Source organism: Carassius gibelio, chromosome A13, assembly GCF_023724105.1.
Source record: "Carassius gibelio isolate Cgi1373 ecotype wild population from Czech Republic chromosome A13, carGib1.2-hapl.c, whole genome shotgun sequence".
NCBI classification, from domain to species: domain Eukaryota; kingdom Metazoa; phylum Chordata; class Actinopteri; order Cypriniformes; family Cyprinidae; genus Carassius; species Carassius gibelio.
The window spans coordinates 13,817,641-13,841,382 of NC_068383.1; the positions used below are offsets into that span (position 1 = coordinate 13,817,641).

Genomic DNA, 23,742 nt, shown 5'->3' on the forward strand with positions numbered 1-23,742 from the left:
CAAAAGATATATAAAGTATCAAATGCCTAAACAGATTGTATTGTCATTAAGAAAAAAAATATTTTTTTCCCTATCACGTTGAGACATTATTGTGAAAAGAAAAAACAATTAGAAAGTTAAACTCGCGTCTAAATGAAGAGCGACACCTAAGACGCGCAGTACAGGAGCCTGTTATTGCTGCTGATGGTATAAAAGACTACGTAGACGGGATGCCAGATACTTAAAAAAAACTCCAGTTAAAGTTATTTCACTATAGCCTCTTTCAGGGATGTTTAAAGAGTTAATGACTTTATTTAGCCTTTTTATACTTTCATTAGACCTCGTTTTATCACAAGTATTAGGCTACATAGTAATGAAATAGCAACGGTTCGTTTTGTTTTTTGTGCGTATAGCTCCCTCTTTAGATCACTTTTGTGAAAGAATTTGACATTGTGCCAAATGTACTGCCTTTTTTGTTTTTGTATTCACAGTAGAAAACTTATATCATACAAAAAGGCTAATCGGATGTTAAAGTTATGTATGATTTCAAAATGTATATTTATTACAATGAATGAAATGAAATAATTTATTTCTCCAATAAAAGAAACCAACCAGTAGAGGGCACTATATTCTTGCAATTTACAGAGTTTGATGTTTACGCTTTCGCGTTTTGCTTGAACTGGTAAATAGCCAAGCAGTTTTAAAATAACTATTACATAACTATTATATCACAATAAAATAAAAATAATAACATATTAGAATAATATTTGACTTAGTTTTTTTTTTTTTTTTTTTTTTTTTTACTGAGATTATCCCCTTGCTTGCCCTTAAAACATACCCGGGCTGTTTCAGATATCCAGCTTTCTGGAATAGTTTATGTTAAGCGCTTACACAGGACACATTAAATGACTTCAAAGTCTGTTCATTTATTGGTTTGCAAATCTATTAGAAAAGCACCGATATTCATGGAGGTTACAGAATTCACAAAATAACCAAATCTTGCCTTTAAAATAAAAAACACAATGCGTTGACATTAGCTTATGTTTATCCTGTTGACAGAAGTCACAACATAATTACCACAAGTGTACTTTTAGATATTTGTAATGCACATTTTCATTGGTATATTCACTTTTTTCACCCAAATGCTACTCTTTAGTTGTACTATATATACTGAAGTATTTTACAGGGAATTCTGGATGACTAACTTTTCATACCTTAGCAAATTGTTTTTATTGATTTAGAGTCAATAGCAGCACTTGCTTCAACCACACATTAAGTATGCATTACAAAATCAATCAATCAATAAAGGGCAAGTCAAAATTTGTATCTCTGTTTGTATAAATTATTAGTAAGAATAACATTTTATATCCCAAACACCAACGCCACATTTAAATAGGCACATTTCTGATAAATACCAAGTTACAATAATAAATACCTCTGCAGGTTTTAATCCATGAAAAAGATTGTGCAACTACATCCAACAATACAAACTACCTCTAAATAATCAGCCACTTTAGAAATACATAAACAAGTCTGAAATGATTTCTTTATATAAAAGAACTGACATATTAAGCTCTTAAATCAAAGCTCTGAACATCCAAAAAGGAAAAAACAAACATGTACCATGCTACCTATAGTCTAAAGAAATCAACTAAAATGTTGATGAACTGTTAACCATTGTAAACTCAGAATAAATATCACATACACCATACTAACACTCTCTTTAGTGTTAAGACATTATTGCAGTAGCAAAAGGATACATATATATATAAAAAAAAAAAAATTATCAAACAGATAATCAAACAATCAAACAGAGGCTTATTTAGTATATGTACATCCAAAGTTTGAAGGCTTCATAACAATAGTTTACAACCAGGACATTCATTTTCAGCCCTCATGAATGTGAACTAGTTTGAAAGATTGGTAATTTTGAGATACAAGACAAGAAACAGGAATAAAGATGGAAGCATCAGAACTGGTATCAGTACTCAGGAATATTAGTAAGATCATAGGGAGAAGAGTTTAACAAAAGATTTTGTTAAAAATTCAGCGAACTGTAAGTCACTTCGGATAACAGCGTCTGCCAAATACTTTAACAAAATCTATTATTATACTTAGGTTTCTTAAAGCACAGTCAACACTATTGACATGTTATTTTTATTAAATACAGATTCTCCCTCCCCATTTTTCAGTTATCTAGGTGTAATTTCACACACTTAATGTTTAGAGACTAAATGATGTTCAAAATGGTCAACATTTAAACTTTAAAACCACACCAGACAGAATGAAGCTCACAACTCACCAATTAAGCAGTTAAATAGCAATACTATTAAGTGTATCACATTGGACCAGATGACCATATTTCAGTTGCTAAGTATGTCATATCAAAGTGCATTTTTCCACATGTCAGATGGGACCATATTGCTTGTGCTGCCATACAAATATCATTTAAACAATGTCTGCACGAGTTTGAGAGACAAAAAAATGCAGAGGTAAATCAGCATTAAAATGACCTATTTCAAATTAAATGTACAATACTTTATTTAGCTGGAGTTTTCCATCAGGAGTACCTTCTCAACAGAGTGAGGATCTTTAATACAAGCTCTCTATTGAACTCAGTAAATCCTCTGACTTCAATGTTGGCCAGACGCTGATGTGGGCAAATGTTTTTGGCTGGTGTTAAGTACTCTGGTGTATAATAGCATTATTCCATCACATGGAATTCAGTCAAGTAGATCGTCCAGTAAAGCAGACAAAAACAGCAGCCCTTCAATTTCATTCATCACTGCCTCTATTTCCATGAGTTCCAGGACACAGACGAAGTATAATGTTAGAAAATATTAGCCATATTAGCCAATTGCCATAATACTGAATATACAGTAATACTGACTACTGAGAAGCATTGCTGACCCTTTCACTACAACACATGGCACATTCATCAACGAGAATTTATGTGACCGTAGTACTACATTCACCACCGTTCAAAAGTTTTGGGTCAGTAATTTTTTTTAAAAGAAATTAATACCAATTAATATCACAGTTTCCACAAAAATATTAAGCACAGATGTTCTCAGCATTGATAAGAAATGTTCCTTGAGCATCAAATCAGCAAACCAGAATGATTTCTGAAGGATCACATGACACTGAAGGCCAGAGTGAAAATTCAGCTCGCAAATGTAAAGTAAATTTAAATGGAAATAATATTTCACACAAACAACATTATTGCTTTTACTGCAGTTACCATGAAATAAATGCAGTCTTTTTGAGCATAAGAGACTCCTTTCAAAAACTAAAAAAAAAACTAAAAAATCTTATAGACCCCAAACTTTTGAATGGTAATATACATGTAATATAATATACATGTCATGCAAATGAATGCAAATCAAGAGGTGTTTTTCGAATATTGTAATATAATAAGTAGCAATAATAATCACTGTTATCATACTAATCCAATCCTACAAGTGGAAGTTGAGCAGAAAACAACCGAGTGGACAGCATTTTGGGTTTACAGGGCAAAGGTTCAGAGCAAAAAGCACTGCTGAATACAGGAAATACGCTGACCATTCATATTATGTTTATATATTTAGAGGAGTGACATTAGAAGTACGAGGAAGAAGGAGAGAATAATTTATTTATTTTTTTTAAGACTGAAGACACACACTCATTTACACCCACAGCTAAGCTTTTACGAAGCCTATCAGTGGATGACCTCACATTCAAGAAAAAATTCAGCCCTGTTATATCTGCTCCTTAATTTTTTTTTTTTTTTTTTTTTTTTTTTTTTACGAAGTCTATAATAAAGCGTAAACATAAGCGGAGTTATTTTTTTGCAAAACTGCATCACTGAAGTCATTCCTCACAGAAAACACTGGAAGTGTCCAAAAGCAATAATTTGTTGGTTTAGTTGCCAAGAATTTAACATTATACTCTTGTAATTAAATATTGTGCAGGTGTGTAAGAGAATAACTGGATGATCAAATTTCTAAAAATAAAGTCTTCTACCTTGAATTAAATAATCCTCATGTGACATTCTACTATGGCTGCCCTCGACTAAAGATTTTTCTATTCGACTAGCAGTCATTCATTTTTAGCAATTAGTCGACTAATCAACTGCACGTTTATTTAATAGAACCATATAATTCATAATTAATATGAGCCTTTAATTGCCTATAGACTATTAGCACTGAAGCGTATAAAATAAAACATATAAAACTTGCCACAGCACACCGGCAGAAAAATTATGAATGCGTCAAGAAAAATTGTATTAAAAAAAACCCCAGACAATTGCCTTAACATTATAATAATTCATTGATAAACAAGTGTTTTCTGTATTTTCGGCTGCAGTGATTCCACAATCTGAAATTATTTGTTTCCCATTTGATTTGGACCATTTAACATTTCACTAGATATATTGTGGAGTTTTGGCTAACTGTTTTTGACATCCTCAAGTTCACAGAGCCCTAGATAGCAGAAAACGTAATGTTTGCTTTCATTATTTTACAAAAGCACAATTGTCTTTGTCATTGTGAGTGCACACAAAAAGATGTATTACTCCGTTAGAAAATTATAGTATTTTAAGTTAAATGCAAATGATCACACGGGTGCCTCCAAGTTAACGGTCATCTAGTGAGCATGCTTCTTCCACACTACACATAAACACTTGAATAGCACACATTTTTCTAGGTTAATGTTAGAGAAAGCAGCCATGTTGCTGCTCCTTACATGTTTCAGATGATAAGCCACATTTGAATTTGATGAACAAAAAAAGGTTTGGATATCTTGACTGATGTACCGCAAATACCACTAAGACCAGCTGTTAATAATCTGTACATCACGGACTACGTGACTTTTCAACTTCCTTTGGATTGTTTTTTTTTTTCTGTGACTAATACGTTTTTGATCGACCACGCCTCTTCTTGTCAACTAACAGTTTGTCGACTATTAAGGGGCAAACCTACATTCTCTAATATTTCAGTGTAACATATCTATCTCCCAAAAATGAAGTTGCAATGAACAGACACAGGAAAGGAAAATAACATCTTCCTTCCAAAATATTTTAAATTATTAAGATTAAATAATGCAAATCAAACAAACGTGGAATGACAAATGCTGAATCTGAGCTCCTATATTTTAGCAGCCAACACATTTTAGAGTATCTTATAATAATTTAAAGTAAATTTGTCATCAGAATGAAATGAAATATAATTAACTGATCTATCTGATTTCCTGAGTTTTGGATCATTTTGAAACTACACTGCTAGACTACAAGCACAAGTACATTGGCAGTGTCTATGGCGAGCAGCTAAACCCCAGAGGCGTATGTTACTGCCACAGAGTGCATATCAAAGTGTGCAATCCCTGAATTTCTTTTGAAGCTGAACAAATATGCTACAGTATGAAGCAAAGATACTGGAAAACACACATCTGATATTGCAACCATTCACCAACAGGTTATGATACAATACTCAGAAATCATCACGATGTTAGGTTAGAGGGCAAAAGAGAAGTGAAAATGCAGATGTTGTTGATGTCTTTGTGAGAGCTGTGGCAAGCGCACAGGTGCAGATGGTCACCTGTGAGAAGTCCTTTCTGGCGCGTGCTCAGGTGTGCTTGGTTAGCCCAGCTTGGTGATATGAAGACTCCCAACTATCCGGATCATATTAATGGCAGATAAAGACTTTACTTTGTGATAAAAGTCAAACAGCTGGTGTCCATCCACAAAGATCCTAAAACGCTGGTGCTCACAATGGATCTCAATCTGTATAAAAGGGGAAAGGAGAGGAGAGAAAGAGCAAAATGAGATCAAATCAAAAGAATCCTTTGTCAGTCACTGGGCTGCATTGTGGACAGTGTGTTGAAAGGAAGTGCTTGTCTTTTTTGTATGACTGCTTATCTCAGCTCAGCATTTAGAAACGGTGACCCATTTTTTGGTTCACCAGCCCAGATTACAAACAATAAGCACTCATTATCTTGGAGCATCTTTACCCACTTTGATCATACAACTCTCTGCCATACAGAATAATTCTGTAATTGGCTATTATAAAGGAATAAACTGACATGCAAAAGCAGTCATACTTTCTGAAAAAATAAAATAAAATAGATGATTGTATATATCTCAAATATCAAAAACTTTTCAACGGTACAGTGTGTCCCATTATATAAAGCAATATTTTTTTTTATAGATATTTTGAGAAAAGCAAATCTGTGATCTTTTATGCGTCACACCATAGGACATTACATCACACTAAAGGACAGAAATGGTAGTCATGAAATTATTTCTATTTAATTTTGAACATGTCAAAGGAAAAAGAAAGTTTAATTTAAATACAAATAACATCAACATGTTTTTTTAAACAAAACAAAAACTAATTTATCAATAAAAGTCAATCAGTATGTTACTGAAACTCTTCAAGCCCACCGCTGCATGTGCGGCACAGCTAAACATGATTGATATTCAAACTATATTCATTAAGATGTGAATGAATTTAAAACTATATGGCTACTCTATTTAAGCTATCATTTTGATTCCATTTACTTTCTGTATCGTTCTCTTGGGATCTCCTCCCTTCTGGTGGATCTGGATTTTCTATCAATATTTCCATGTCCTCTCTCTTCCACTAATTTCTCTCCTTTAAGTCTTTCAGTTTAAAAAACTAAATATCAAATTTTATACTTCTTTTCATGACACTTTATAATAGTACAAGTTTTCTGCAAAAACATCAGAGAATAGTTTAATCAATGTAATTATTTCATTTAAGAACATCAAATATGATCAAAAAAGAAAGAGGAGTAAAACAAATCTTTAATCATTTAAAATACTTTTTAAAGAGACCTTGTCTTGTGGTGTGACATCTTTGTCCTATGGTGTGACTGTACAGGCCTCACACCGGAGGACATTTTCTGTCAATGACAATTTTGTAGTGGCTCCTAATAAATGTAATATTTGAACAGTTCTGAGGGAAAAAAATTCACCATGTGCACATCATGGGCTTCAGTTACAATCATGAATGGGGTCCTTCAACGAATTAACTTTTTTTTCTAAAATTGGCCAAAAGTTAGAGATTATTTGTAACACTATTAACTCCTTTATTGTCACACTTAAATCAATTTAATGTATCTTTGGTGAATAAAACTATAAATTTTGTTACACAATAAATAAAATAGGAGCCCAAACATTGTAACAGTAGTGTGTAGTACAAAAAAATATAGTTATGCTATAAATATAGGTATGCTATTTCATGCATACTGAGTTTTTTACACTGTTAAAGAGTTGGATTCCCATGCCAAACATGGACAAAGTTTCAAAAATTAAGTTGTACGTTTGAAGGAGTATTTTTGTTCCAAATATACTCCTTCCGGTTTGTCACAAGTTTCGGAAAGTTTTTTTCTAGTATGGCTCTGTGTGACGTTAGATGGAGCGGAATTTCCTTATATGGGTCCTAAGGGCACGTCTGCCGGAAGAGCACGCGCTCCCGTACAGCACAGCACTGAGAGCACAGGCATTCACTGATCAGAGCGAGAGCGTCGCGAAAAGTCACAAAAGAAGTGTGTTTTTGGTTGCCAGGGCAAGACAACCCTGCACAGATTACCAAAAAAAAAAAAAAACATTAAGGGACCAGTGGACGGAGTTTATTTTTAAAGAGCATCGACGGAGTTGTGCAAGTGTTTTTGTTTGTTCCCTGCATTTCGAAGATGCTTGTTTTACAAACAAGGCCCAGTTTGACGACGGATTTGCGTATCGTTTATTTCTTAAGGATGATGCAATCCCAACGAAAAAGGGTCACGATCGTGTGTTGGAACCGCAGGCGGTGAGTAAAACTGCTTAAAATATCTCTGCCTCCTTGTTAGTGCGTCCGCCTCCCATGCCGGAGACCCGGGTTCGAGCCCCGCTCGGAGCGAGTTGTTGCTGCTGCTGCTCTTGTTCAGTTTCAGTCTCAGGATCTGATTCTGGATCATAAATAAACGGCTGAATCTGACTGTTAGCCATGGTTTGTTTTGGATGATGGTTTTTTTCCCTCACGGTAATGTCACAGCTTCCACATGCTCTCAACGAAAAAGCCTACTGGCGCTCGTGATTCTTTAGCTCCGCCCACACGTCACGCCTCCAGTGGCTCGTGTTTTTCCGAAAAAAATCGTCACAGACTATTTTTCTCTTATAAATATAATAAAACTAAAGACTTTTTGGAGATATGAAGGATGCAGTACTACTCCATAGGTACTCAAGATTAACAGGATATTGAGTGAAAATGAGCATTTCACCCCCCCTTTAATAAATTAAAAAAATATAATAAAAAAAAAAAACATAAAAGCTTACTTTTTTTAAACTTTTGTGATGATTTTAATTAAAGTATATAATAATATATAATTATAAACATACAAAAAAATCTCATAGTTTTGGTTGATAGTGTAATATAAGTAGTGTTTCAGAAGCCTTTCACATTAAAACACAGGGGGAAAAATAAGGAGATTTGCCACTGTTACAGAATTCCACTAAACACCACTGCTTTAGGCTTCACATTATGTCGGTACTTCCTTCTGTCTGAAGACATACCTGCGTAAAACAGTGGTGTCCGTTAAGTCTGACTAAGCAATGAGGCAGCTGCCACTGGTTTTGCACACAACCTTGGACTCATGCTTCATGCAGATTAGAGATCTCAGATAAGAGAGCATGTAGATGTCAGTGTTTCAGCTCATTACCCTAAAAGGCTGGTCCGGGATGAAGGGGAAGTAAGCTATGGGTGCCTCTTCCTCACTCCACTTCCCAGAAAGCCGTGCATTCCTCAGGAACTGTCTTTCGTTGAATCGTGCACTGAGTTTAAGGGCCACATCACTGAGCTCTTCATCGTATTTCTCATCACTGTGGCCACATGTCAAACTGATGACAAAGCTGTGCAGAAAACAAACATTAAGCATGCAAACAGCCCATTTCTGGTGCAATGCACTACCTAAAGTTGGTCTTATTTTTTTTAAAGATTCATTCATTGGTCCAAATATGTTTTCTATGTTATGTCATCATAACCATATGACAACCGTGGCATGATGAAGCATTACAAACTGTTTACCAAACATTACAGAAAACTAGCATGCATCAACTTTCCATGAATTCCATAGTAATTTAGGCCTGCACTGGAATCCATCACCATCACATTGAATGAGCACCACAGTGGATTCCTAATGGATCAGCAGTCTGTTTAGAAAGGCTGAATTCCTGAGCTGAAATTACACATTAGTATCCCTTAACCATTGATATATCAGGATTTCTATTGGTGCACACTTATTAAAAATTTGCGGCATAAATACAATTTAAAGACAATTTAAGAAATGGCTCCATCCCCTCAGGCCAGGAACCATTACTATACCAGCAAATAAATTATTCCCAGGGAACAATACCGGGAAAAATGCCAATATGTCCCAAATGCATAAATGTAAATTGCAACAAAAACCCATTGAAACTAGTTTGAAATAACCACTAAACAACACGGTTTTAAAGTTTGACATTTTTATAAATTAAACTAATATTCTTCAGCAAGGATGAATTACAGTACATTAAAATAGATAAACCATTTTTGACAAAAGATTTGTCAAAATCCAGTCATTTTGAACTTTCTATTCAAAGGATCGTGAAAGAAAAATGTAATAAGGTTACTACAAAAAAACAAAAAAATGAAGCAGGCCAACAATTAATTAAGCAGACATTGGTTAAGTTTTCAACTTAATAAATATTTCTTCAGCATCAAATCAGCATTACAGAATGATTTCTGAAAGATCATGTGACACTGAAGACTGGAGGAATGGATGTCAACAATTCATATTTTTCAATACAGGAATACGTCACACTTTGAAATATATTAATTAAAAAAAAAAATCCACAACATTACTGTTTTTAGTTTATTTGTATCAAATATATGCAGACTTGGTGAGCATAAAAGAACTTTAAATAATAATAATAATAAAAAAAAATAAGTCTTACCAACCCCACATTGTTGAAACCGTGTAATAATCACAAACTACTGTTGAGCTTTTTCAGCTTTACCCATTCTTAGGCTCTCATACGGTACTTGCCGTTTGGTGGTCCACTTCCTTACCTAAATACTACTTAATTTAATTAATAAAATATTTCACCCCAGCCCAGCTCTTCTAGTGGAGAGAGCCCTGTTAGTGTTCTATATTTAAGCCAGTTTCAAAACTGCATGCGTACGCATAAGTGAAGCAGCGGTGCAACTGCAATAATGTGAACGGTGACTGAGAATGTTGGTAAATGTACCCCTAAACGGGTGTGTGTGATCTATACCCATATATATATATATCACCCTAAAATAGAAGAAACTCATACAGGCTAGAACAACATAAGGTGAACGTGAACTACCAATGAATCAAAAGATTTACCACTGATTATTAAAATCAACATCCTAAAATAATACGTTTCCAAGACACACCCAGTTCTCTCAGTGTTTTGATATGTTTCCTTAACAGCTCATTTAAACACCCATCATCACAAAGCAGGGCACACACCCACGCAGTGTCTCTCAAGCAGATCTACAACCCAATGCAATCTGAAACAAGAGGCTCTGTTTCTCAAAACATCCAGACAGAATATAGACCCATGACATCCAAAAATGTAGTTTAAGGGAGCCTGCAAGGTTTTGAGACAGAGCTTCTGTCTGATGTAACCATTTGCAACTGTTAGAATGTGTACATTCTTAAATGTATGCAATTTTGATATGAAAACATACCTGTCTGGCTCTGGATCAATGATGCCCATTATAATGATTTTCTTCCCAGGCCTCATCCCACCTCTGATCCGTCCACTGAAAGGAACTGTCTGGTTGTCAGATGGGGAAAAACAAACAAACAAACAAACAAAAATCATCAATGCAGCAGCAGAAACTATAACATAAGATAACAATGCTTTTTAAACATCATCTCTACCAGAATACGAGAGATGTCTTCTTTATCAGGGGAGATAAGCCCAGAATCTCCAAACGAATTATTTAGGTGAAGATCATCTTCGGTGTTCTTCAGATGAGAAAGAGAAGATTAACAAATATAAAAAACAGTTAAATATGAGGAATACAATAAAACACGAGCACTGTAATGCAAATGCACACGATTTTAAAAATAAAACGACACGCCTTCTACATCTGCACTTGAAAAAACATAATGTGCACTATATACATAAGAGCTATAATAACGCTTTAAGTATTCTTTGTCCACTGCGGTCTACTGCGTCTGCATTTCAAAATCATTAATCACAACTCTAAGTGTGAGAGATGAACGAGTTATCTCAACGCATGTATGTGATGCGTTCTGATTTCCACTGCGCTTCTTATTAAATTAATGTTCTGTTAACAATAATGGCTATATTATGTAAATCTGAAGCATTGTAAGACTTCAAAGGCATTTGTGACTTACTATCGCGTCCTTTTCCATGCTCGCCACCGCCATCTTGAACAAAATACCATAGGATGCTTATCCAAGGCGGTCCAGCCCAGGAATCTGTCAGTGTCGTGGCAGACCGGACAGGGAGCTGCAAGGTGCCCAAGTTCAAGAAGAAAACTGTAAACCAAACAGAAAATCTCGAAACGAATTAAGGAACATCTCTATTGTGTAGCTACGTGTCAAAGAAATATGCTGACACGGATTATCGTACGGGTGGAGGTTAATCCCAGCCTCTATATGAACCTAATCTGCTCAAATATCATTGGACCTGAACATAAACAGAATAATAATTGTGTACAGTTGAACAGTTTTTTTTTTTTTTTTTTTTTTTTTTTTTTTTAACATGGCAATTATATTTCTTAAAGGTCCAGCATAATGTAGCTGGAATTTTAAATGTTATTTGTAAGGACTCATATTTTGTTAATATTGCTTGCATATTTTTTAGTATGTAAACATAGTCCTTGCTTTACTTTTGTGTTTGTGTGTGTTGGATTTTGATGGTTAATTCTGAGAGAAACAGTTGATATTGTTACAGTATTATGTTTCTGATCTTTGAAATGTGCGCCCTCGCGAGCGGGGAGAGGGAGACCCCTAGTGGCAGGTGACACGAGTGGCTCTTCAGTGGAAATCTCGAAATAGTGAAAATTTGATGCACATTTAACTCACCCTCGGTCCATCCAAGATGTGGAATAGTTTGTTTCATCATCGACACTGATTTGGAGAAATTTAGCATTGCATCACTTGCTCACCAATAATATATTCAGCAATAAATGGGTGCCGTCACACAAACTGTTGATAAAACATCACAATAATCCACAAGGAATCCACAAAACTCTAGTACCTCAGTTAACGTCTTGTGAGTTAGTGCCTAAAGTCAGAACATGGATCATTTTGATCACTTTTCAGAAACAGTAGGTTTAGTTACAGCATCTACCAGCAGAGGTTAACAAGGTTAAACCAGACCCTTGGCACAAACTGTTAACTGTGCAGTTAACCACGCAAATGAAAGCTTGAGGTTTTGGTCAGAGAGTGGTTGTGTGGTGCCTGAACAACATCAATTTCATAACTTGTATAAAAATTTCACTTCCCACGGTCATGCATCCCAACCAACAAATAAATACAATTATTTTTATTATCTTCTAAAATGCATTAGTTATTTTTTTTTTTTATTCATTTTTTTAACCACTTTTCCTATGCATAGTCATGGTATGCTAGAGGGAAACACCTTGGACAAATGTCATTTTATATATGGTATTTTTTTTTACATTTATTTAAAGGGTCTTTACTTCATGTCCTTTTAAAACAAATTAATATTCTTTAACAAAGTGTGGACTTTTGGGTGACAGCAAAAGGGTGCATGCACTGTGACCTGCTCTGTCCAAAAGTGTATTTGAGCATGCAAATTTAATAAGTGTTTATTTAGCAGGGCCAGACTGTAATTAGGTTAATGCTGCAGTCACTCTGCACTGCTCTCCTACTGCTCCATTCTCCTCGTCTGCTCTGGCAGAAAGCACCACAGACAGCCCTGGCACTGCCCGCCATGCTCTGATCGTGCCTGCTTGGGCCTGCTGGACAACTCACCCACCTGCCACACATGACGCCAATGTATGATCCTCTAACTGACATTAACCATCACCTGTAGAAAATGCTGTTGGATGTCTAAAAGTGTTTCCGGGCATTAAAGCAATAAACATCCAGTGAACAGATGTAATAAGCTTAGTATTTAGGATGTCATATTCAAGATCTTTTTTCGAATCTGCTTCCACCATATGAATATTTGCAATCTGTTTCTTTTTCTCTGTCTCGTTGCGTTACTGAATATGTTTTAATATGCTTATTATGTGTTATTTTGTGAATGTCAAGCTCCCACACACTTCCTCACACCCACTCTCTCTATATAGCAGGTGTGTGTGGTCTGTTTCTTACTTCCTGTTCTTTTCCCTCAACACACACACACACAAATACAAGATCACATGAACTATATTTACAATCACACGTCTGCCAAAATTTTACAAACTCATTCACAGCAACACACCATATCATTTTTTTTTTTTTTTTTTTTTTGAAGTGTATGATAGTAAACCCTGTGTTACGCAATAGGTTTAAAAATCCATGCAAGTCTGACAGTCTTGGCTCCATCCTTTAGGGCTCAGTGTCCTTCATAATAATTAACTCTCCATGACCTTTGATACAAATGTAACCCGGCATAAGCTCACTGTTATATGGCAAACTTTCATTCTAGTGAAACTTCTAAACTGTGGGGTCTGTATGTCTGATGCCTTGAAATCTTACATTATCCATCATTGTTTTAATTCAGTCCTTGTTTGTGTTTCAGGTAACTTTAAAAAATATTTAAAATAGCTTTTATTAATTTATTACGTTTTACATTGATCAAGTAAAAAATATGATTTATTATTGCTAAATAATAATGAATCATTTAATTGAATTTACTTAACTCAAGCTTTTTAACAGTAAATTCAATGTTCACAGTGTGTATTTTGACAATTAATAAAATAAAAATTCAGAATTTTAAAATCAAATCAATGCATGTTGTAAAACTATAAACTACTTTATGAATAAAGAAACAAACAAACAAATAATGTGGATATTGCATGATTGGATGGTCCTTGTCTTGTAGTATCCCACAATGGGGGAATACCCATAACCCATTACATTTCAAAAAATTAATTTGCTATGCTTGAGGAAGCATGGGGACTTTAAAGAGATGGTGATTACTGTTGATTTTGGTGTGTAATGTAGATGATGTATAACTATGTCTTTTGTAGCTAATGCATTTTAAATTATGTCAAATTGGGAAAGTTCTCTAACTTCTCAACTTCAAAGTTGAGTCATTTGCTCAACTTTCAATCTACGTATGCTTAATGTATCAGTATTCAAATATGTCAAATATTTATCCTCTATGTATTTCAAATGTTTACTATTATTATACTGTTAAACATTACATTCAGCCTTACTTTCAGTTCTCACAATAGTTTTATAATGGTACAAGACGACATCTTTGAAAAAGACAACAGTGTATTATTTAGTGTAAATTGGTTAAATAATTCCTCTCCTGAAAACTGAAATATAATTTGACATTTTTTCTTGAAAGTCAAAAATTAAGCCAATGAATACCAGACTGTCCAGATTCTGCAGATATATTAATGTATGTACATTTATAGAACAATAATGATGAATTTAACCATAACTATGTAATCAAGTGCAGTAATGTGATATCTGTAACATGGACGCTGTAAATAAAGCATTACCATCTATTCTTCAGAGGATGGGTGAAGATGCCGCTGTAACACACGATTCAAATTCCAGCCAGAGGGAGCAGCTATGGGCTGGTGTGTGTGTGTGTGTGCGTGTGTGTGCGTGTGCGTGTGTGTTATATAAAAGTGCAACTACTTGTGTGCCTGCTGATCTGGGCTTGTGGTTGGCGGAGAGAAGGTGTGGCTTCTTTCCCTCCGTGGTCACAGCAGAACAAGATCATTCAGATACTTGCACAAAGCCAACCTGACAGGGAGAAGGGGAGGAGAAAGCAAGGCTCTTGCAGTCTCTCTCATTCTTCTTTCTTCTCTCTCTTTCTCTCTGTGCCTCCACAGAAACAAGGAAGACTGTCCACTTCATGGCCTGTGAACTGAGCAGAATCAAATTAGAAATGCAGCTGCAAGGGCAGGTTACTTTCGACCTCTCATTTAATTTAATTTTTTACAAAGGCTCTGGCTTTAACTGAAGTGCTACATTTTATGGTTTATGCCACATTAAGTGTACAAAAACATCGTATCTTTTGTTTAAATTTCGTATTAAAACATACAAAATTTCAAAGCCGAGACTGTTTCATATCACAAGCATGGTGGCTAATTTGGCGTGAGATTTACATGGGTATGTGAGCTGGGACAGAGCCTGTAAGCGTGTTGGCAAACCTGGTCCGTAGGACCCCAAATGATCCTATTGGCCGAAAAAACTTTGATGAATTCCCTTTTTTATTGCTTTCTTACGATTCTACAAAATCTCATTATGATATGTTGCTTGAACTATGTTATAATGACCATTGATGTGCGTTTCATTTAGCTTATATACTAGTATAGCACACAGATACTGATTAGTGTAAGTGAAAAAGTGAAAGTCGCGACATTTGCCAAGTATGGTAGCCCATACTCAGAATTGTTGCTCTGCATTTAACCCATCCAAGTGCACACACACAGCAGTGAGAAGTGAACACACACCCAGAGCAGTGGGCAGGTATATATCCAGTGTCCAAGGAGCAACTAGGGGTTCATTGCCTTGCTCAAGGGCACTTCAGCCAGGCGTATTGAGGGTGGAAGAGAGCACTGTTTTTACACTCCCCCCACCAACAACTCCTGCTAGCACCGAGACTCAAACCGGCAACCTTCTGGTAACTAGTCCGGCTCTCTAACCATTAGGCCACAGCTGCCCCACCAGCTTTATAGATTTGCTTTTTCAAAAGTATACTGATATTTAATTTTAAAGCAGTGATACTGCATGCTCTATTTAGGGATAAATAAGATACAAAGATTAACTTTTGTATCTTAGAGTACCACTCCAGGGATAGCTTTGTACCTTTATTTTCTGAGAGTGTATATTAAGCAATTAAATACATACAAACCCGATTCAAAAAAAGTTGGGACACTGTACAAATTATGAGTAAAAAAGGAATGTAATAATTTATAAATCTAATAAACTTATATTTTATTCACAATAGAATATAGATAACATATCAAATGTTGAAAGTGAGTCATTTTGAAATGTCATACCAGATATTTGCTCATTTTAGATTTAATGAGAGCTACACATTCCAAAAAAGTTGGGACAGGTAGCAATAAGAGGCCAGAAAAGTTAAATGTACATATAAGAAACAGCTGGAGGTCCAATTTGCTACTTATTAGATCAATTGGCAACATGATTGGGTATAAAAAGAGCCTATTAGAGTGGCAGTGTCTCTCAGAAGTCAAGATGGGCAGAGGATCACCAATTCCCCCAATGCTGCGGCGAAGAATAGTGGAGCAATATCAGAAAGGAGTTTCTCAGAGAAAAAATTGCAAAGAGTTTGAAGTTACCATCATCTACAGTGCATAATATCATCCAAAGATTCATAGAATCAGGAACAATCTCTGTGCGTAAGGGTCAAGGCCAGAGAACCATACTGGATGCCCGTGATCTTCGGGCCCTTAGATGGTACTGTATCACATACAGGAATGCTACTGTAATGGAAATCACAATGGGCTCAGGAATACTTAAAGAAAACATTGTTGTATTGAAATTTGAAACTTCTAATTTTATTCACAATTTGTACAGTGTCCCAACTTTTTTGGACTCGGATTTGTATTTTAAATTACTGTTGTTTGTGTGTACTTTGTATAACTGATAGCTAATGGAGAGGTAGGACCTGTCTTGTCATGATACTGGTCCATCAGACAGGAGTGTCAATGGTGTCATAAAAAATCACTCTTTATTTTTGCCCATTGATTATTCTTGGCATGGGACTATTGGAGCAAGTGAAGAGGCTTGAAGACCACCCACTTCCTTAAAAATAAATATAAAAGAAAATAAGAATCATTCGAGTTATTGTGAAACTTGACAAGGTTCCTGAAAAGTGAGTGTTACAAGAATTGACTGTTAATAGGTTAAAAAAGAAATATACCGGTCTATGTTAACATTAATTAATTAATACATAAGAATGGATAAAATGTCAAATATATATATATATATATATATATATATATATATATATATATATACAGTATATATAATTTAAATAATAATAATAATAATAATTTTTAGAATATGAAGATTTTGAGGTGCACCCTGCCTGTCAGTCATTTTGACTGTAGTTAACAAAACTGCAAACATTACAGCACCTTCCAGTCATGCATTACTGTGAGCTGCAGTTAGGAAACACATTCTTTCTTTTCTTTGGTTTGACCCATTTCTTCATGTGGATAAAAGTGGGCCTGCAAAGAAGGTTGAAGGGAAAGGACAGATGCTAACCAAAGCATATTAATCAGCTTTATGACACAGGACCCATAACACTTACTGAAAACAATACAGTATGAGAAGGCAAATATTTCACCTGCTAACTGCACATGAAGCATGAAACTTAAGAAGCTTGACTATAAAGGGCCGGAAAATGAACACAAGCCCTTTTTAACAGTACAGAATTAAGGTTGTGTCCGCATAGAGCTGAACTGAGAAACAGCTAAAGTTGTTTTAGATAAAGGAAAGAAAAACATAGTAAAAGTGAGATGGTCAGCATGAGTGATCCTACAGCTCATACACTGACTCACCGCTCTCATAAAAAACAACATGATCCACTGGGGAAAAACATTCATGTTGACCTGAGATCAGTTGGGCCATGTTTTGAGCCGGCCATCCCCCTACACTTTACACAGACACTGCCACATGCTAAAACTGTCCCTGCTACACAGCTGTGCGGCCCCAATACTGGAAATAGACTCCTGCTACCAGCTCATGAGTCATAGATGCAAAATGGAGGCAACTGTTGATGCGGAGAAATGTCCGCTGCTTTATGCAGGGCAGCTCAATTATACAGCTTACCTGTTCATTTGTGGTAAAAGAGCCATTTTAGGTTCTCTAAACAAACTTTATGGAACAGTTCTTAAAATGACAATTTTTTTCTTAGTGTGAAGACATTTTTGCAGCCCGAAGAACCATTTTCTACAATGAAAAGGTTGTAAAGATCCTAATAAAGAACCATAATTTTAAAGAGTGTATGCACTCACTATATTTTAATAGTGCATGCTTTAGTGTGATGGAAAATAAGGAAAACAAATGCAGAATGTAATTTTTATCCATTTATTGTATGGTATGAAACTAGAAAAGTAAGACTGTTTCAAATTCATGGACACATGTCCATATTTGATATATTCTACAGTCCACACCTTGATGCAAATACAGTGATCATCAGTTGATGGGTTATTTTTCTCAAAATGAACGTGTTCGTAATATTGCATAGAAAAAGGCACAGCTCCAAGGCCTGAAGATAAAGCCTTTCTTAATGAGCAGAAAACCCTCCACCACGTTTTCTCTCTCCTTTTCATTCACACACACACACAAACACACACACACACACACATGAATAATCACGGTGGTCACTATCCTGAAACCACTTTAACCTTCCCAGAATATATGGCCTGAACCATGGGACAGTGAGACACCATTAAAAAACAACAACAATCAATATCATCAGAAATCATGCTGCCCTTCTTTTCATTTGGCATTGAGGGTTATCAAAAAGATTTTCCCAGAAATAGGCTTTGGAAGATTGAAATTCTGAAGTTTGTAGAGAATAAAGTATTGCTTCACAAACCTTTTCCTAGCACACAATCTGAAATATATAAAACATTAAATACTTATAATTAAATAAGGGCAGGGAGTGTTGACCTAGACGACTAGCACAAACACCACCCCAAATTATAATACAATAAAATAAACAGACACAAAATAATGCATTATTAAACAAGACGGGAAAAAAATGGCTTCCACCCCAATTAATAAGCAGTGATACATTCCCATAAGCATAATACATTCCTATCTCATATTCTGTACAAATTACAATCTGGATGTTATCTTAACAAAAATAAATATATTTACACAGGAAACAAAAATAAATAACTTAAAACAAAACAAGCACTCCAAATCCAAAATCCTATAAGAAATATTAATCATTGTTTTGATTCCATAGATTTGTCCACTCGGCTCTCATTCACTCATGTTTTCAATTCTCAGGCAATCTCTCTTTTGAACTCTGGGCAGTAACAAATCTAAATCGTCACCTCTATCTTACGTCTTCACGACAGGAAGTTCAAATCCCAGATTATTAATGGTCACACTTGTATAGGAAATAAGATTTCATTTAAAAATACACATTTTCTTTTGTCTCTGACACTGCACTCTACTTTTTAAATTGATTCTCACCAGGACGGCGTATTATGCACAGTGTTTGTCGGTATGTATATCTAACATTATTATTGTAAGCTAGTTTACCGTGTGAAAGCATGTCAAACTAATACAGCTGATATGATAAATGGTCCCTTTTCTTTCATGTGAGGTGCACATAAAATAATCCTTCCAAACCTAATCTGATCAACATCAGTGGTTTATACTGTGCTGTCTATTGCATATACATGCAGAATACTCTCCCATCATACCTGTTCATAACAAAACTCCCCCAAATGTACTCCACCTAAATGTAATGTGACCATTTCTACTGGCCAAACGACACTAAAACCCAGCAGGGCAACAGAGAGAGAGTCTGACTGGAACATGAACAGATTCCCATTAATAAAACTCAAACACACAATGGTATAAATTCGATGAAATACGATGAACAAACCATACAAAAACTATCTGACATCTGTACAATTATGAGCTATAATCCTGCATGCATTAGTATGTTAACAGAAATGTACCTTTGTACTGGTGAGAGACGTATATGAAAGAAATGTTTGGCAAACAGATGATAATGAATCAACTGAATAGCAACCACAAACTTTGTTGTCCGGTACAGTTTTCCCCCATTTTGCATGATCAAACATGCATAGATCATCTTGTTGTGCATTAGTGCAGAATTAAAACTGAACCAGCCACTCACTGAGTGATGAAATAAAACCAAAGCAAAGGCTAAAAAGGGGAAAAATACAACAATGCCTTGACACAGATAAAAATGGCTGAGGAAAGTGGACAGTTTGCTTATTACTGATCAGAAAAGCACTGATTGCATATGTTATTTGAAGCATAAAGGGTTTTAGCATTGCCTTATCAAAGAAATGTATCTGTAAAACAATGTGCATCAGAATAAATGTTCACTTATTGCCAGCTGAGATGTAAACACATGGAATCTGAGCCAGTATGGCAGTTCACAAGAAATCTGTTTGGGTGACTGTAAATATCTGACCACTACACACATCCATGTATAAGACAATGCAGTAAAGCATATTCCATAAATGTGTATATTTCATAAATGTATAATTTTTACTAAATGAAGCTTAAAGGGGTAGTTCACCTGAAATTAATATCCTATCATCATTTACTCACCATGTTTTTCCAAACCTGTATGACTTTACTTCTTCTGTGAAACATGAAAAGCTATTTTAAAGACAGTTAAACAGGGTGCAAAACAACACTGAACCCATTGACTGTCATTATGGAATTTTTTTTTTTTTAAATATCTTATTTTCTACAGAAGAAAGAAACTTATACAGGTCTGGAAGGACATTATGGTGAGTAAATGGTGGACTATCCCTTTAATGCATGTTAAAATGAAAGCAGACAAAAAATAATAAATTACCACATTTTAACAGAATACTTTAAATATTACTAAAAAGCAATAAAACAGCTCTGAATAGAAAAAAAATAACATTAACATAAAATAACCAAGTTGCTCTCTTAAAAAAATTGTGCTTTGTGAAAATGAGAGAAAAAATTGAAAATAGGCTGCCGTTGCACGTTCTTGCACCTGTATACTGAGAAGGGGAAAGAGAGATGCTACTCCTCTGATAATCCATCTTGTTCCATTAGAAATGGTGATGAGAAAAATGAGACAAACAAACAGGAATTTACCAAGTGGTCATAAATGATGAAGGCACTCAGATCTGCCAGAAGCCAAAGTGTGTTCCATAAGATTTCTTCATGTTCTATTTTGGGAAAGGCAAGCATAGTGCATGCACAGTGTTGAGAAGTAGTACTGGGCAACATCACCATTAAAATGGACAATTTTCTTTGTCTTCAAAAAACAAAACGACCACAAAACTGTACAAAAAGCCCACAAACACTCACAATGTAATTCTTCAGTTTCTTTCTCAGTTCATGTGTAAAAACTCTTTAATTGGTTTTGCATTTTTTTCCCCAGTTCCCTTCCAAACCTTGTCATGATCCCACAAGCACCTCCATAATATGGTCCAGTTCGGTGAGGTCCATTTTGAAAGGCTGGTTCGAGCCAACAGCAGGAGCGGCAGCGCTGTAGGGTGAAAGAGTCTTGAGGAGCTCGTCCGCTGTCACCATGGGCGCCAGTTTCGTGGGGGCCACACCCGAGGACGAGGTGCAGGGGTCAAAGTCATACATGGAAGTGTCAATGTCTGCAAACAGGATGTCGTCTAGGGCCAGATCTGTCAAAAATCCTGAGGACGAGGCAGAGGGTGAGGTGCTCATGTCCAGGCTGTTAGGAGGGAGAGTATCTGGTGTGTTAGGGACCAGCCCATTAAGCTTTGGGCTGCAGGGCTTACTGCAGTCTTTGGAGTCCAAGGCCCCTGAGTTTAGGCTGGGGGGGCACATCGGCATTTGGAGGGGCACTGTAAGGGATGAGGGGGAGGTAGCATCAGGCGCTGATGTAGTTATAGGTAAAGGTGAAGGACAGAGCTCCTCAATCTCATCCAGGGCAGAAGAGAAGCTGTCTCTGGCCACAGATGAAGGGAGTCTGGGAAGAGTTGGCGGAAGAGGAGGAGCGAGTGGAGAGGGTGATGTGCAAAGCGTGACACTGTCCTCCTCTAAAAGTGAAGCTGGGGTGAGACAGGCCTCCACAGGCGCTGGGTTTGACAGCCCTGATGATGGCGATGTAAGGACCGGAGAGGAGTGTGCCGGCGACTGAGACAGCGGCGGAGCTACCATGGACAACACACTGAAAGCAGGCTGCACCTCGCGGAAACCTTCATCCACGGGGTCGTCGGGTGGAGGGGAAGGGGGGAAGAAGAGCGGCCGCAGGTTGCCCTCCTGTTTCAGTTCATCCTGGATGCGCCTCAACATGTTGTTGATGAGTACACGCTTTTCCAAGCTGGGCTCGGTGAGGGCCCGGTGGTTATACAGCTTCACCAGAGACATGTTGAAGATGGTCTGCCTCTGTAGGGTGTAGGAGACCTTCGAGAGCCCTTCGGCCATCGCTCCGGCCCCGGCCCCTGCCGCCAGCGCTTTGCCTTCCAGGCCCTCTTCATCCTCATCTAGTTTCCGCTTTGCGCCTTTACCCAACATATATCTGCTTGGAAAGTAAAGAGAGACAGAGAGTGTGTTAGCAACACAGCCATTCGTAACCTTATTACACATTGCTGTTTATCTCTCTTATGACTCAACACTTGTTCCATATAAAAATAAAATAACTATAATAACTAATGGTCAAAATGTCAAATATACACATTTCTAGAAACTGAGATTATTAAGGTCTAAGTGTGTAATTCTTTCTATGGTAAAATACTTTCTCCATGGGAGTTGAACATGCAGAGACAACAAGTTAGCCAGTTTTAGGTTATTTGCCCTTCAAGTGAAGTTCTAAGTACCATAATTATGAGTTCTGAACACATGAATGAAGTTAATCACATTTACAATCGGGAAACTAGGAATTCTACACGAGTTGCTGAACTGTGAGATTGGACAAAATAATGTAAGTAATATTTATATTTTTCATAATTTCAAATTCAGATGGGTTTATCGTTCACAATATAATTATTTTGTTTTGTTTTAGGTTTATTTCATGTTATGTAATAAATGCCTGACACATAGGTACAAGTTTCCAAGGAGAATTTGATGAAAGCATTTTATCTGATTCTGCTGAAAAGTATAAAACTGTGACATTATTGAAACGTTACTCTGTTTGTTTGAGAATTCGGACTGGTCCAACATAACAGCACTGACTCAACCAATGAGGTGAGTTCGGGGGCGGGGCCAGTGGTTTACCTGACTAATGGCAGTTAGGGGGAGTGTTAGTGGAAACCGTTTCATTATTTTTGTTATTCTGCTGGCTGCCACTAGTTCACAGAAATTGGACATTAGAACAGTTTTTTTTTTTGGCTTTTCTGACTTTATTTGAAATCATAATGAAGAAGGTGACAGGAAAGTACAGAAAGTGCCAGGGGAAATAGGACCGGACCATCACTAAATCTTGGATCAACATTTTGATGATTAAAAAAATCTTGTAAAAGTGTTTTATAAATGGCCATTTTCATAAAAACATGCTTGAAACTATATAACCAAAAGATGAATAACATATACAAACAAAACAGCTGGTATGACCCAGCTGACCAAATAGACTTAAAAATACAAGAAATTGTTTTGATACACAGATTTGTGGCTTGAAGCTTGGTTGCTATGACACTGGCCTGCAAGCTGTTGTCATATTAGCATTCGGAGCCGCCGCTGAGGTGAGAGTCAGTACAGTCTCTGTGCATTTATTGCAAAGAGACCAAAATGCCTCACGTTACAAATGTGCCAAACAGATAAGGTAACAATATGGGAACACACTATGTAATATGGAAGCAATCACCGCATCTTGAACAGGACATTAGCGACAACAGT

General features: G+C 36.2%; 2 protein-coding genes across 5 annotated transcripts in view; both read right to left on the reverse strand.

Annotated features, from left to right (window-relative positions):
* Positions 1 to 885: 885 nt before the first annotated feature.
* Positions 886 to 11,732, reverse strand: LOC128026222 (galectin-related protein B-like). The gene is made up of 5 exons (XM_052613087.1): positions 11,392 to 11,732; positions 10,909 to 10,995; positions 10,713 to 10,801; positions 8,677 to 8,866; positions 886 to 5,737 (listed from the first exon to the last, which is right to left on the reverse strand). The coding sequence occupies exons 1-5, from the start codon at positions 11,422 to 11,424 to the stop codon at positions 5,594 to 5,596; spliced, it is 543 nt and encodes a 180-aa protein (XP_052469047.1). The 5' UTR covers positions 11,425 to 11,732; the 3' UTR covers positions 886 to 5,593.
* A 6,512-nt stretch (positions 11,733 to 18,244) lies between these two features.
* LOC128026218 (SERTA domain-containing protein 2) overlaps positions 18,245 to 23,742 on the reverse strand; it is a 37,920-nt gene continuing 32,422 nt past the window's right edge. For 3 of the 4 annotated variants that reach the window (XM_052613082.1, XM_052613079.1, XM_052613080.1), the window contains one exon: positions 18,245 to 22,429. In XM_052613082.1, the coding sequence (XP_052469042.1) occupies positions 21,331 to 22,425 (1,095 nt within the window). In that variant the 5' untranslated portion in view covers positions 22,426 to 22,429 and the 3' untranslated portion in view covers positions 18,245 to 21,330. Of the gene's footprint in view, positions 22,433 to 23,742 lie in introns of all 4 variants that reach the window. The other variant, XM_052613081.1, reaches the window with a different exon arrangement.

What these genes read in the sequence shown, in the direction of transcription:
- LOC128026222 (XM_052613087.1), bottom strand. Translation starts at nt 11,424, where the DNA reads ATGGCGGTGGCGAGCATGGAAAAGGACGCGATA. An exon ending in ATTGATCCAGAGCCAGACAG is followed by an intron (nt 8,867 to 10,712) that starts GTATGTTTTCAT and finishes TTTTCTGCACAG; the next exon opens with CTTTGTCATCAGTTTGACAT. An exon ending in TCCCGGACCAGCCTTTTAGG is followed by an intron (nt 5,738 to 8,676) that starts GTAATGAGCTGA and finishes CCTTTTATACAG; the next exon opens with ATTGAGATCCATTGTGAGCA.